We start from the raw sequence: 16096 nt of genomic DNA, 5'->3' as shown, positions 1-16096 counted from the left end.
ATATATATATATATATATTATCATTTATATATAGGTTTTGGCATCAATAATTATAAGACTTGCTTTAGCAGAAACATTTTGTAAAGATTGCGGAATTCTCGCACTGGATGAACCAACGACAAATTTAGATCAAGAAAATGCTGATAGTCTAGCAAATACATTGGCTACGTATGTTCAGCAATTTTTTATTTAAATTATATTTAGATTTTTGTCACTTACTCTGAAATTTTAATGAAAGTTATTTTTATGTTAAAGGGTTGTTAAATTACGATCACAACATCAGAAAAATTTTCAATTGATTGTAATTAGTCATGATGAAAAATTTTTATTCAAATTAGCTGAATTAAGCAGTAATAAAGGCTTTTATCAACTTTATCGTAAACAAACGTATGTCTATAATAAATACATACACATGTACATGTGCACATATACATATACACTTTCTTATTTAATTTAAAAAAAATTGTATATTTTTAGTGGTTATTCAACAATTAAATATTGTTTAGTAGAGAATCAATATCATTTTGCATCAAATGATATAAAAGAAGAATCTGATGAAGAAGTCGATGAACATTCTTTACGAGATAAATTACAATACGAAATAAATTTAGGAGGGAAAATACATAATAAACAAATTTATAACAAAAAAAGAAACATCGAAGATGACGATTTTACTGAAAACAGAATATCAAAAAGAAGATATGTCTTTCAATAAATCTTCCAATAATAATTATATTTATTATATTTGTAATTAAAAATAAAATTAAAGTTTATATTTTATAAATATAATATTATAATTTTAATGAAACATTTAATCTATTAGTATTAAATTTGCACTCTATTCTTTATTATATTCTTTTTGATATAATAATTAATTTAATTAATAAAATAATATTTTTAAAAATTGGCGGTTTTTTTAATTAAATATAAATATATCGAGTATTAAATCGATTTTGACAGTCGAAATGTGATCATACTCGGTCGATAAAAGAAGCAAAGAACAGGTGACGACATCGTTGTCATACTCGTGATTTCATAACACGCCATTTTCTTTGTGTGAAGTACTGGTCAAGAGGAATTTCACCTACTATTTTCTATCTATTTCAAGGTAACGCAATTTACAATTAATATTTTATTATTTTGTTGATTATTGTTCATATCTTTAAATGAACGTCATGTATATCTTGTAGAGCCCTTGTTTAATTCTAATTCTAAATCTCATTCGATCGTAAGATCGCATGTTGACAGGTTTTTAAGCATCGCAGTTAAACGAATTTTGTATCTATTAGATCGCATATATTATTATTTTATCATATCTCTTTTTATATTGATGTGATGTATTGTATTTTTATTATAATATCATTTAAATATTGTGATCATTAACCGCCAAAACATGTATTTGGAACATCTTCATGTAATAATTTTTTTCGAGTAATATACATACGTCATTACAAGGGGAGTACTTTTCCCATTCACGTTCAATGATTCACTAAAAATCGGATTACTATTCTATGTTCATATTATTTTATAGTAAAATTTCATATTCTTAATGTTGCATAATAATATGATATTTATTTAACATTCAGAAATAACTTTCCAATAGTATAACCAATTATTAATTCTAATTTTAAAGATATTATGAGATTTTCTTCAGTATAAATTTCAACCAATCAAAATTGATATTTATTTATTTAAAAAGAATTAAGAATATTTTAACTAAATGATAATGATTAACTTTACATGTCTATTTCATTATTTATATTTCATTCTTATCTAAGTTGTATACATATTCTATATATATATATACATATATATTTAATTAAAAATTTTAATATTCTAAGAGAGATTTATATATATATATATATTTTTAATACATTTTTATAGAAATGATTTTAAATAAAATTTTTTAATGTTATGATTAAGTTTTCTAATTGATTATACTTTTAAATAGAATTTTAATGTCAGTTTATATTTTTTAATTCAATATATTAACAAAATTTATAGCAAACATATTTTTTTGTTTTTAGTTTACAATGGCTTCTCATAAGAAAATATTGCTTAAAGTCATTATTCTTGGGGATTCTGGAGTTGGTAAAACTTCTCTTATGAATCAGTATGTAAGCAAAAAATTTAGCAATCAATATAAAGCTACTATAGGTGCAGATTTTCTTACCAAAGAAGTAATGGTAGATGATAGGATAGTTACTATGCAGGTAAATATGTATTAAATAATATTTATGTAATGTTATATTATAATATTATATTATAATATTTATATGTTATATATTTTTTTTTCTATTCTTTATCTTCTACTTTTAAATAGATTTGGGATACAGCTGGTCAAGAAAGGTTTCAATCTTTAGGTGTTGCTTTCTACAGAGGTGCTGATTGTTGTGTACTTGTATTTGATGTTTCTGCACCAAGTAGCTTTAAATCTTTAGACTCTTGGAGAGATGAATTTTTGATTCAAGCTTCTCCTCGAGATCCAGATAATTTTCCATTTGTAGTACTCGGAAATAAAGTTGATTTGGAAACCAAAGTGGTAAGAATATTTTAAATATAATTTTGTTATATATTTTTTTAATTTTTTTTTTTTTTTACTTAAAAATTTCTACTTGCTTTAATTGATTTAAATTTTAACTAGCTTATTTTAATAAATACTTTTCAGATTCATGGTAAAAAAGCACAACAATGGTGTCAATCTAAAAATAATATTCCATATTTTGAAACTAGTGCTAAAGAAGCCATTAATGTTGAACAAGCTTTCCAAACGATAGCAAAGAATGCTTTAGCTCAAGAAAGCGAAGTAAATCATCTTTTTTTATATTATTTATTTTATATATTTAAGTAACATTAATAACATTATATAATAAATAATATTATTATTTTAGGTGGAATTATATAATGAATTCCCAGACCAAATTAAGTTGACGAATGATCAACGAAACAATGGCAAAGGTGATTCTTGTGCCTGCTAGGTCTTTGAGTGATGGAAATTTTGGATAAGCACATAGATGCACAGGTCAGATCGTACATTCGCGTACCTGCGCATTTTAAAAAATACTATATCGAGCTTGATGTGTTTGGAAGTCCTAAGTATGCACCTTGGTTTTCTTCAATTTTTCATTAAGATATTTTTAAAGCATATTTATAGTATTGGAACTTTTTTTATTGAAATTATGTGAAATATTGTGGAAAAATATATATGTATATAAGAAAGTTTATAAGCAATGCATTTTAAACAATAAAATTAGAAAAATTTTGTACCAAGGAGCATTCATTGGCTTCATTACATGAAAGACTATATTGTATTTTATATCGTGTATTTGTGTTGATATTTCACTTATCCAGCAATATTTCAACACATTATTTCCAAAAATTGTAATGCTCTCTTATTGGGTATAGCGAACAGTATGAGCTGCCCTTTTAAATTGCATCTTTACAGCTCATTGTTGATGTTCTTCATTGTGGAATGATACTACGATGTTTATGAATCATATAGGCATAATTTATATCGGAAGGAAAATTTATGGGTTGGGAACACACTTAGCATAACAATTAGATCATTATAAATTTGCTCATGATTCATTAAATACAATCACATTTATTGAAAAGTTCTAGAAATATTTGTGAATATATTCATTTGATTATTTCTAAAATCTAATTTTTATTGTCAAATAAAATGAAAATTTTATTATTATTCAACATAATATATTTCAAATACATATATAAATAATTTTATAAAATAATGGATTTTTATTGAAATATTGTAATTATTTAATTACCTTTGAATTTCTTCAATAATCTAAATCTTGCTAATTGTTATGTTGATCAAGATATTCTTATCTTCAAAAAATAACTCATATTTTTTGCGTAAATTTAAATAATATTGAGTTTGTTTAATAAAATTAATGCGTATTTCCTGATATTTCACGATCATCTTAATCTCAAAAGGCTAGTGCGTTTTCAAGAAAAAAATTCCCTTCTTAAAAAATCTCAATAACTATATAATTTGTCATTTGATATTCTCAATCCACTTATAATATTTACATACTAATATTTTCATGTATATTTAAATTCCTCCCTGAAGTGAAAGTTTTGATGCCGCGATGCAATAATTTTTTAATTTTTTATTGTATCCTTTAAAAATGATTTAGATATATTCATGAAGTTTATCAAATATTATTTAAAAAGACAAAGATTTTGTTAAAAAATTAAACATATCATGCAATATACAAAAAATATTTAATGATTTATTTCTAAAAGTTAATAATTTTTATTTTTTTTATTTTAATATTATAAAATATATAATATTTATAAGAGATTAAATCCATTGAAAAGAATTATATAAAAATCAAAAGGCAATTTTATTAACATATATAAATAATTTTCTTTTTTTAAAAAATATACTTTTGCAATGAAAAAATATTTTTTGTACAATAATTATATTCTAAAATGATAGATTTATCTAAAAAAAAAATCGTTATAAAAAAAATATTTATAAAAGTGATATTTATTATGCAAAAAAAAATATGCGTCGCGGTACTAACGATCACTTCTTAAGATATCTTAAAACAATTATTATTTTAGAAATAAGCCACTATCCTGAAAAATGTAGAACAAAAAAAAAAAAGATTATGTGAGCTGAATTCATACATACCTATAAGATTTCTTATGAAAAAATTTAATACGTGAAATATATGCGTACATTTATGATAATTTTGGACGATATAAATGTGTGTCATCATACATGTACGCATATTCACGTAATATATATGTATATAAATGATGATGGTCATGACGATTACAATTATAATTATTAATATAATTTTATCAAAATATGTTAACGATAATTATTATAAATATTATCATTATTGCTGCTGCTGCTGCTGCTATAAATTACTACTATTGCTATTCTTAGTTTTAAGTGAAAAACAAGAAAATAAGAAGAAATACATTTATTGCAACAAAATCATCAGCTGGTCGAATTAATTCGCTGAATATCTGTGCCACGGATAATCATCGTGTGACCTGAAACAAAATATAAGACTATCATTATCCTTATTATGACTCGATGTCTATGTTGTTATTATGGAGATGAATGTCTGTTGAAATAGGTAGTAAATTTAGTAATTCCTGTATGAAGTAGCGCATAAGATTAAAATATAATTCAATATAACTAATAACAATACAACTTAATACAATACAACTAATTTAATAATTGAAAAATATTGGGGAAAATGGCTTTTTTCAAGTCAAAGGTTAGTCTGTAATACAGTGTAGTTTCGAGAATTTCAACATATTATGTTTCAACCGATGTAAATTAAATATTTACCCCTTGTACGATTGTAAAAAAAGTATTCGTTTTTATATAATGCAATTTTATCTTTCCTTTGAACCAACTATTTAATTAAGTAAAGTCTACAAAATATACATATGATGCACTTATGTGTACATATATGAATATACATAATGAATGTTAAACCAAGGATATATCTATGAGTAGATTATAAAATGCGTATAGAATATTTTATATTAATGTATAATATTACACGGCCTTTGTTAAGTTTTAAACAAATTTTTACAATTAATGTCAAATATATACAACATACATACGCCTTTATAGAGAATAAATTACATTCATTTACAGATAAAATATAATATGAAATAATTATGTTTTTTGTAAAAATTAAAATGTAATTTCATTCTTGTTATAACGAATTGTGTTGTGTGGTTCTATATGAAATTATAAATTTGAAAACTTATAGAATATATAAAAAAAAATTCAATAATGAATTCAATATGAATACATTAACAAGAAAATTATGTAGTTATATTAAAACATCTTTTAATAAGTACAAATTTAAATAATTAAATAATTAAATCTAAATTTGTGTAATAAATAAAAATACAATATACAACATTTTATTCGATAAAAAAATATTAGAATTAAAAATTAACTTTTGCAAGAAAATGCAAAATTTTTAATCAATGTTTTAATTATTACAATGTTAAAATTATTCTATTTGAAATTTTTTAAATATTTCAAAGATAAAATGTTTTTTTTATTTAAAAATTCTAAATAGTTTCAATGATTTATTTCATTGATCTTTTTTAACATTGAATATTATATATATAGTAACTTGAACTATGATATGAACCAGCAGTAAATCTATGTATATTTTCTAAGACTAAAAGGAAATTAATTTTAATTTATCATAATTTGGGAAAAATTTAAGTAAAGTAAGTTTCATATTTAAACAAACATTACTAATTTTATTCTATAAAATATAATAATAATTTTCTCAAAAAATAATATAAATATTTACATATTATTTACTATTCGATAGTAATATATTTTTTAAATTAGTTTATTAATTTAAATTTATTAATTTTTATTTTTATTTTTCTTAATAATTTTTTATATTTCATATATTTTTTATATGAAATATTCATAATTATTTATTTCATAATTATATTATAAAGATATCGATTAGAAGAATTCATAAATAAAAAATAAAAGACAAGATATATATTATATATCAAATTTTTTTAACAATTGTTTTCAACATTTTTTAGATTAGATAAATGAAACTAATCAAATATTTTTACAATCATTGTTCAACAATATTTTAATGTTTTGTTTTCAATATTAGCAAAATAATAATTTTTGATATGCACGTTGAAATTACTAATAATGTAATGCTAAATTTTAAATTATATCAATCAAATTTTAAATTTTTATTACAAATATAAATAGAGAATATTTGAATGACTGCATCAAGATATAAGTTATAGACATGACATATAAAGGTTATTTTATGTAGAGATAGATGAATATGATGTAAGTACATATAAAAAATTTGTTTTAATTATTGTAACATAATTATGGTAAATGAATAATTATTATATTAAAGAAATAAGTTATGAAATTTTTGAAAATTAAAAATATTTTATAAAAATTCTATTTGTAAAATATTTCATTTTTTATAATTAATATTTAATTTTCTTATTTATTTACATTGATATAAAACAACTGTTATTGGATTATAAATATACTATTTGTATATATAATTCTTTATGTAATTCCTTTTTTTTAAATACATAATGCAACATTATTTAAAATACATTTTAGCATATAAAAAAATATGATATAATGCTTTATTAAAGAAATTGAATTAAAATTAATTGATTTGTAATTAAAATTAAACATTCATAAACTTATTTTAATAATATTAAAATATTAAATTTTTATAAAATATAATTAGTTTTTTTAATTTTCTAAGTTTATCAAAATTTTAAAATTATGCTTTTTATTAATTCATAATAATAAGCAAGTATATTAATAATATACTTATATTATATATTAATAATAATAAAATTAATTTGTATTATTAACATTATGATGTTCATTTATAAAATTTAAAAAAAATAAATTTAAAATTAAAAAATAAGAGATTAGAAGAATCAACTATCTTATGAGATTTTTATGTAATTGAATTAGAAAATTTAATTATATACATATATATATTAATTAATTTAACTAACCTTAATTCTCTTAAAATTGGAAATTGTTATTATTGTAATAATAATTATTTTTTTTTATATTTATAAAAATATTATTTTCAGATTATAGGATATTAAAAAATATAAAATATTAAAGAAACAAAATATGATGATAAATATAAATATAGAATGTTTGAAATTTTTGTAGTAATTAGTAAATAGAAATTATTTAAAACTTGCAGGTGTAAATTCTGAATTTTTAAAAGAATTTTTCAATATTTTTTTATAAAATATATTTTGTAAGATAAGATAGAAATATAATACAATATATAAAATTTTGAACGTTTATTATAAATAATATATTATAATTCAATATTTAAGCTTTAATTTATATATAAATATGAATTATATCTTATACATGATAAATAATTTTCAACATTAATGAATTCAATGTTTAAATTAAAATTAAATAATTTTTTAAACAATAAGTTTTAGTCTTTGAGACAATCTGTTGTGTCATATATAGCTTGAGAAGTTACGTTTTGTAATCTAGATTGAGCATTTGAATTGCAAGAAGCTTGCATTGACAATATTTTTAATTGATTATTTTGTATTTGTCTTTTTGCCTGTGAAATTTCTTGTTCATATTGACGAATCCTTTGATTGATATATCCAACTTTTATAAATATGCAACTTGCCATTTGCATAGTATTTGAATTATAACAATCTAAAACAACACGATCCAATTCATTCAACAAGTTCTTTCCAACCTGAAAATTAAAAGTAATTTATAAAGTAAATTAAAAGTAATTTATAACATACAAATTATTTTTAAAATTCTCTTTAATATTATATTTGAATGATATTCATTTTATAAGTAATTTGTATAAATTTTTATATAAATAATTTTCAATAAATAAAAGAGCATGATACATACTATTTCTTGAGCATCAAGCACTTGTAATTCTGCTTCAATACTTTGCATTGCTTGATTTTTACATTGATTGAGACTATTGTATTCTTTTTGATAGGCATTATTCACTTTATTTGTGACGGCATCCAAGCAATTATCAGCATTTTTGCCTGATTCATTTGCTTCTTCTCTTTTTTTCTAATAAAAAATATAATTATAATTAATAATTCTAAATTTTTATAAATTTAATAATGCTTTACCTAGTTTCAATCACTTCAAGTTTTAATAACCTCTTAATTTCAATTGATATATTAATTAATATTAATTAATAACTTTTATATAATTAATATATATAATATTTCCTAAAAAAGTTATTTCTAGAAGACAATTATATTATGAAAAATAAAATTTTAAAATAATAGTTAAAAATTTACTTAGTTAGAAATAATAATTAATGATTTGTATAGCAAAAAAATCATTGTTATTGTAAATAGTCTAAATATATTTTTCAATAAATATAATTTTTATTAAGAGATAAAATATAATTTTTATTAGGAGATAAAACTATTGAATCTATTTTAAAATAAATCGTTTTATAAAAAAGTTTATTATATACTATTATTAATATATTTCTATTATTTTATTAAAAATCATTTACTTACTTTAATTTATTCTAACTTACTTTAATATAATTAAGAATAAAGTTTTTATTGTTGAGCATTTGATTTATAGATTGAGTTTGATATGAGTAAATTTTCTGTTCTGCATCTCTCCTTATAGAAGATTTAGAACGATTTAAATCCGACAGAATAGTTTGAACTGAATTTTTAGCTTTCTTCACAGCCTCACTTGCTTGTTGCAATGAATTACCAGGCCACTAAAAATAATTAAAAAAAAATTCTATATTAATTCTTAAAGAAGAATAAATATTAAATTATATTATTAATTTACTAAGCTCGATCAATAATTTCGTATTATTCAAAATATCGCTAAGAAATTTTATAATGTTTATAATATTATATAAACTTTTAAATATTTTATTAAGAAAACAACGCATAATTTCGCGTTGTGTTAAAAAAATCTGATTAAAAATTGTATAAAATAATATTAATAATGATTTATTTTTCTTAATACTTTATATTAATTTTTTATTAGGTTTTAATTCATATTAATTTAATGAATTTTAATAAATTTAATTTAAAATAAATTTATTTTAATAAATTATTAAAAATTATAAATACTTACTACATAATATTTTACATATTCAAAAATATTTTATAATTTTTTTATTATATTAAAAATTTTTAAAGATTAATGAATCTTATGATGTACGTACAGAATCTACAAAACATAATTTTTAAAATACGAAAAAATAATTCTTACTATTTCGTTCATCAAAAATTTTTATTATTTTTTAAAAATTCTTAAATCGATAGAATTGCTCAACGATTAGTTAATTGATTATTTGCTTACTTGTGCAGCACAGAGAGTCACTAGAAGGCAAAAGAAAATGAATAACTTCATATTTGCGAAAAAAGAAGTTTCAGTATATTTATATCACGTTTTTTTGCGAATTGCGAATTGACAGATAGATTTGCCTTTTTATATGTAATTCGCTTATAATCTAATAGTGAATCATTGAAAAAAAGAAAAAAAAATAAATGATAACATTTCCAGGTATACTCACAGTATATTTTATCAATTTGTCATTGGACAATTATATAATGATTCTAAATTGATTAATTATTGGTAAAATACCTATTTTTTATTGTAATGGATTCTATTTTTTACATGTATATATTTTTTTTGTATTTATATACAAACATATTTTATGTTATTTCTGATGAAATTTAGTTTATGAAAATTTCTACACAAATAAAAATTTAATTTTATTAATTATCTTGTATATCTTAATAAAAATTTTTATTTTAATATTTTTTATTTTTTTTTAATGAAATTGAAAATCATATACCAATAAAATATTTAATATTATGATGAAATGTGATAAATATTTTTTATAAAAGGCTTAATAACATTATCTTTCTTTACTTGAGTATTAAGAATTAAGAATTTCTTGATATAACAATATGATATGTTATAAAATATATAAAAAAATATATATAAAATTATATAAAATAAAATTATATAATATAAAACATGGGTTATAATATATAATTTAAATATTTTTATAGTATTGTGTAATAATATTTTTTTTAAATATAATATCTTTTTTATACATATATGCAAATATTAAAAATTGAACTGAAATCTACTATATCATTTAATAATTTTTATTTATTCTGCTTATTTTTCTCAATTCAAGCCATTTCTTTTTTTCTTGATATTTAAATTATATTTGTAATAATAATAATAATTATATTTATATTTATTAAATCTTTTAAATAATTCATAAATCAAACAAATTTGTTAAATGTTAATTTGTTAAATTTGTTAATATAATATATATATATATATATACATATATATATACATATGTTAAATGTAATATGTTCGTTAAATTTCATAAAAAAAATTCATTTTTTAATAGAGAAATAAATTGCAATTTCAGTATGATTTTAATTATCATTTTTTTAGCAGAAAGATTTATTGAGAAAATTAAAACTTGATAATTAGTAAATTTTGCTGTTAAACATATATACATATTTATATATATTTCAGTTATTTTTCAATAAAAATTTTTTAATGATTTATTCATAAAGAGATAAATTAAGAAAAATTTAATTCATATTATTTATAATAAAAATTATAAAAATATAATTAAATAAGAATAAAGAAAATAGAGAGAAAAAAAAATTTTGTAAATATGAAATTAATGATATTAAATACTTTCATTAGATTACATATCTTCATTATCAATATTTTATTTTAAATAAGATTACTGTTTCCGACACATAATTCAAAATTATGAAAATATTTTTTTTATGATTAGAAATTTAAATTTTAAAGTTTAGATTTAGATTTGTTTTTAGATTGTGATTTAAAATCTTTAAAAAATATATTATTTTTAAATATTATAATGATGTATATATGCAGTATATATGTGTGCAATTTAAAGACTTAAGAATTTTTTCATCTTCTTCATCATAATAATATAAATCTATGACAAGAAATATATATATTCATCAATTATTTATTTCATTTTTATTTTTATTTTCAATTATATAATAGTTTAAATATTTATTAATAGTTATTTTATAATTAATTATAAAATATCAAATATTTTATATATTTATGAAGAATATACGAATTTTTGAAGAATAATTTTTACTTAATTTTCAATTTTTTTGTTTATTTAAGTTTATTTTTATTTTATTAAATAATATTTATAATAATAATCTATAATAATATATTACTGAAGATAGTAATTATATTATATTACTTTATATAAATTTTTTTTTTTTGATAGAATTTTATTTCGTAATTATTAATTAAGAATCTCAATCGTAAAAATATTTAATTAAATAGAAGTTATTTATCATTTAACTCATTCAATTGAAAAACATTATTTATTTTTTATCTTTTTTTATCACAATTCACAATTAATCTTTTATTTGAGTAATAGATAATATTTTTATTATTCAAACTGAAATAAATATCACATACTTAAAAACTTTATGAATATTTTATTTATCATAATCTTATAATAAAAATATATTTTTTGAGAATGTTTATTATAATTTTATTGATTGTATATTTTAAAAATATTTTATAAGATTGTAAATAGTGAAGAAATAGAAAGTAGATAGAAATAGATTCAATAAAAAAGAATCTTTATAATATATTTATTTCGATAGAATGTTTTAAAATTTCTGTTGTTGTCAGTTCAGATTTTTATTTAAATTTCACTAAAAATTTTACATTAAAATATTCACATCATTATTATTAAATATATACTATGTTTCACGAGATTGTTTTGGATATATTTGTTTATATTAAAGATTAAAATTCTAGTTTTGAAAGAAAAATAACAAAAATATGTCTAATTGACATTTATATCTTTAGTCATGTTCCAAGAACTATGAAACAATTATGAAATAGAACAAATAGTACGAAAAGAATAGATCATAGAAAATTAACACTATCTTTAAAATGCAGATGAAACTACATAAATAAAGAGAGCAATTAAAAAAAAAAGAAAAAGATAGAAAAAGAATAAAAATTAATTAATGCTATTTTTCGAATTCCAAAAATATCTTTTTAAAGACATTAGAATAAGAATTGGGAATCAATGCCATCTTTTGAATATTTTTAAAAACATATTTTTATACTTAAGAGATTGCGTTAATGATTAATTCTTATCATGTTTCTATCTTTTTCCTTTATTTATTTTTCTTATTTATATTTACGAATTCAAATATTCAAAAGATGGTATCGACTTTTAATTTATATCATTATTTAATTTATTGATTAAAAATTTTAACAAAATCTATTCCATATAATTTTTATATATTATTCTATATTTTTGTATTTTTATTTCTATATATCACATAATTTCTGCACTCACTAAATTCTAAATCATAAAGAATATATCAAATTCTTTAATTTTTTGCATCTTTTAAAATATGAAACATAATAAAATTTTATTATATGTTGGGTTATCTGCTATTTCATTTGTAATGCTACTAAAAAGTGAGAATTAAATATTATTCATAAATTCGTAGCCATCTAGCAATAACGCTGGTAAACATTGTTAGATTTAGTAAGTTGATGACTAAGCTATTATATGTATATATCTTATTATTCGAGATGGATATAAGTGTAAAAAATAATAACAATGAAGATAAAATTCAAATGATTTTTGGGATGCTTAAACAACAAATAGATGAGTACGATATTATAAGTAAGGATAAAATATCAAGAACAGCATTAAGAAAGCAAAAAATTAAAAAATTAGTGACAGAAGAAAAACATTTGTCCACAGAGTTTCAAAAAATTAAAAAAGAATTAAAACGTTATGAAAAAAAATATGAAAAGGCATTAAAAAAGAAAGTGAAACTATTGAAAATACAGATTGAAGAAGATCGACGTAAATTAGAAGCTACAAAACAAAAATATTACAAATTAGAAACTTATGTAAATATAGCAGAAAAAGTAAAGTCAAAGAAAAAAAGTAAACCATTAAAAGTCAAGATGATGTTACCTAAATTCATACAAAAGAATCTACCACTTAGTAAAAAGATTAAAATTAAAATTAAGAAAAACGAAAAGTTAGGTAGGCCTGAAATGCACTTTATAAACGATATTAATGGACAAACTGTATCTTCTAATTTATCATCTAATTTACTAAAAATTATAAAACCTACAATAAATACTCGAGAATGTAAAATTGTTTTACAAAGACTGACGGAAGAGCAAATGAACAAATATATTAGTCAAAATAGGTTAGGTCAAGAGCGTATAACAAAAAAGCGTATAACACGAGATTCTTTAAAAAAAAATAATGGAAATGAAATAAGTATGATTTGTCCAAATTGGCATATAAAAATTCCAAAATCAATATTTCAAGAAAATCTCTTACGCATTAATAATTTTAATCTAAATTCAACTTCTATTTCAAAAGATGTTATATAATTAAATATAATATGTTTGATTATTATTAGTAAAATTTATTGTACATTAAGAAAATTTTATTAATTATCAAATTATCAAATTTTATCATTGCAATTATTTTGTTATCATAATCAAAAAATTAGTAATTTTAAGAAAACAAAAAAAATAAAAAATATTTATTGTATAATAAAATTCTAAGAAAGTATTATATATATATATATAGTGTATATATAGTACATATATAATAACATAATTTTATAATAATATTTATGTAGAGTTTTGCACAAAGAAGATTAAACACAATATACAATTAATAAAAAAATAAAATCTCATGCTTTAAAAAATTGTTAATTATTATATTATATAAATATATAGTTAGTATATATTGTATAACAAAACTCAATATTATACAATATATATATTATGTACATACATATAATAATTTTACAATAATACTTAGAATTTTGCACATGAAACATTTAATATAAATAATTAATATGCTGAAAAGTAGTTAATTATTACATTATGTATAGTTACTTTTATTTTTAAAATAATTATTGTAAAATGTTAATTAAAATATAATTTCAAATATATTATATACAATATTTTTGTATAATATTATAATATTATATTATATTATAAAGTTTTATTAATAAATAATTTAATGTTTAAATTATCATATATAAATAATTTAATGTTTAAATTATCATATATAAATAATTTAATACTTGTTATTATAATTATATTTTGACAAGGAAAGATAATTTTTATATGATAAAAAAAATTTCCAAATGAATATGGAAAATTTTTGTTTGTGAATTTAATATATTTAAATAATTGCCGTACACTGGTACTAATTATCATTTCTACATTAAGCTACACATGAATGATATTAAAACGAAATACATACTAATAAATTATTATTAAACGAAACTGTACAATGCTGTTTCGCTATACTAGCGCTTAGAACAGTTATTTGCTTATTCTTGTTTTATGGACAGGCAAAAAAAGGAAATGTTAAATCAACTACGGATTTCGAGATCGCAGATTGTAAACTTATATGCATTTGCAACAAGATAACATATTTCAAAATATTTGCAAAATATATTTGATATGTTAGCAAGATGAAGACAATTTATTATCTTTTAAAGAAGTTCAAATAAAAATTAGCATTTTAAATGTAAAATAAATATACATATAGAGTATGTCGAGTATGTAAAAAACAAGATACGAGTGAAAAAAAAATTGTCATGTGTTAGTTGATAAATTATAGTTCGATGTTCGAATATATATGTATATAAGAAAATATATATGTATATTGATTATGGAATACATTTCTTAATGAGTCTTCAAATTGCATTTTATCTATTGACGAATATATTTAATGAAAGAAAAATAATTCTAAAAAATAAATAAATTTTATACATTAAAAAATATTCGTCAATATATAATTAATCTATACAATTCATTTTCTTTTTTTGCTTTACATTATTTTTTCGTTACAAATATTATTTATTTATTATCGTAATTGTAATCATATATAAATTAGAATGATCTAATTTGTTTTTTTTTTTATTTATTACGATTTGCATTATTGTAACGAAAATTTTGATCATACGGCTATACAAAATTTATATTCTCTTTTTCGATCTACATTGGTTATTTAAAATTTACAAATATTGAGGAAGGCAGTGAATTGATTTACTACTCAATTGTTGTTTTATTATATAGAATGATTCTTGGAACAGATGATTTTTTCTTTTTGAATATTGATAAAATAGAATTATTGATAGAAATAATATCTCGTGTCATATTTTATATAAAAGAAATACAAATTAAATATTTCAATAATGAAAATATTTATAAATTTTATAATTTATTTTTAAATACTTTTACTTATAAAATAATAAAAGTATTTTGTGATTCTATATAAAAAAAGATTTTTGTTTTTATTTTTCTATTTTGTTTTAAAAAATAATTAAAATAATAATAATAAAAAGAATAGATAGTTTCAATTTATAGAATCATCCTATATATTATGATCAAATTCATCATATTCGCTTTTTAAAAAATACTTCTTAATATAATCATTACATTGATATAATA

At 18.9% G+C, this 16096-nt stretch overlaps 4 protein-coding genes across 4 annotated transcripts in view; 3 read left to right on the top strand and 1 right to left on the bottom strand.

Moving 5' to 3' along the window:
* LOC102679391 (DNA repair protein RAD50) overlaps positions 1–789 on the top strand; it is a 6472-nt gene extending 5683 nt beyond the window's left edge. Inside the window, exons 16-18 of the mRNA XM_031513573.1 lie at positions 35–168; positions 256–387; positions 478–789. Coding sequence (XP_031369433.1) covers positions 35–168; positions 256–387; positions 478–715 — 504 coding nt within the window. The 3' untranslated portion in view covers positions 716–789. The remainder of the gene's footprint in view (positions 1–34; positions 169–255; positions 388–477) is intronic.
* Positions 790–955: 166 nt separating this feature from the next.
* Positions 956–3970, top strand: LOC102679510 (ras-related protein Rab-7a). Its single transcript, XM_006622193.1, has 5 exons — positions 956–1108; positions 2028–2213; positions 2324–2542; positions 2669–2806; positions 2892–3970. The coding sequence occupies exons 2-5, from the start codon at positions 2034–2036 to the stop codon at positions 2976–2978; spliced, it is 624 nt and encodes a 207-aa protein (XP_006622256.1). The 5' UTR covers positions 956–1108; positions 2028–2033; the 3' UTR covers positions 2979–3970.
* A 3866-nt stretch (positions 3971–7836) lies between these two features.
* Positions 7837–10063, bottom strand: LOC102679711. Its single transcript, XM_006622195.2, has 4 exons — positions 9893–10063; positions 9102–9296; positions 8444–8617; positions 7837–8276 (listed from the first exon to the last, which is right to left on the bottom strand). The coding sequence occupies exons 1-4, from the start codon at positions 9941–9943 to the stop codon at positions 7998–8000; spliced, it is 699 nt and encodes a 232-aa protein (XP_006622258.1). The 5' UTR covers positions 9944–10063; the 3' UTR covers positions 7837–7997.
* A 3022-nt stretch (positions 10064–13085) lies between these two features.
* LOC116186417 lies at positions 13086–14026 on the top strand. Its single transcript, XM_031513572.1, has one exon. The coding sequence runs from the start codon at positions 13148–13150 to the stop codon at positions 14009–14011; it is 864 nt and encodes a 287-aa protein (XP_031369432.1). The 5' UTR covers positions 13086–13147; the 3' UTR covers positions 14012–14026.
* Positions 14027–16096: the final 2070 nt, after the last annotated feature.

This window comes from Apis dorsata, unplaced genomic scaffold, assembly GCF_000469605.1.
Source record: "Apis dorsata unplaced genomic scaffold, Apis dorsata 1.3 scaffold_676, whole genome shotgun sequence".
NCBI classification, from domain to species: Eukaryota; Metazoa; Arthropoda; class Insecta; order Hymenoptera; family Apidae; genus Apis; species Apis dorsata.
The sequence above is the reverse complement of the archived record's forward strand: the minus strand, read 5'-3'. Positions and strand labels throughout refer to the sequence as shown.

Excerpts from the sequence above, each read along its gene's own strand:
- LOC102679711 (XM_006622195.2), bottom strand. The coding sequence starts at position 9,943 with ATGAAGTTATTCATTTTCTTTTGCCTTCTAGTGACTCTCTGTGCTGCA. Across the intron at positions 9,297-9,892 it reads TGACTCTCTGTGCTGCACAA|TGGCCTGGTAATTCATTGCA; the intron begins GTAAGCAAATAA and ends AATTATTTTTAG. Across the intron at positions 8,618-9,101 it reads TTATTCTTAATTATATTAAA|AAAAAAAGAGAAGAAGCAAA; the intron begins GTAAGTTAGAAT and ends ATTTTTTATTAG.
- LOC102679510 (XM_006622193.1), top strand. The coding sequence starts at position 2,034 with ATGGCTTCTCATAAGAAAATATTGCTTAAAGTCATTATTCTTGGGGAT. Across the intron at positions 2,214-2,323 it reads ATAGGATAGTTACTATGCAG|ATTTGGGATACAGCTGGTCA; the intron begins GTAAATATGTAT and ends ACTTTTAAATAG. Across the intron at positions 2,543-2,668 it reads TTGATTTGGAAACCAAAGTG|ATTCATGGTAAAAAAGCACA; the intron begins GTAAGAATATTT and ends AATACTTTTCAG.
- LOC116186417 (XM_031513572.1), top strand. The coding sequence starts at position 13,148 with ATGACTAAGCTATTATATGTATATATCTTATTATTCGAGATGGATATA.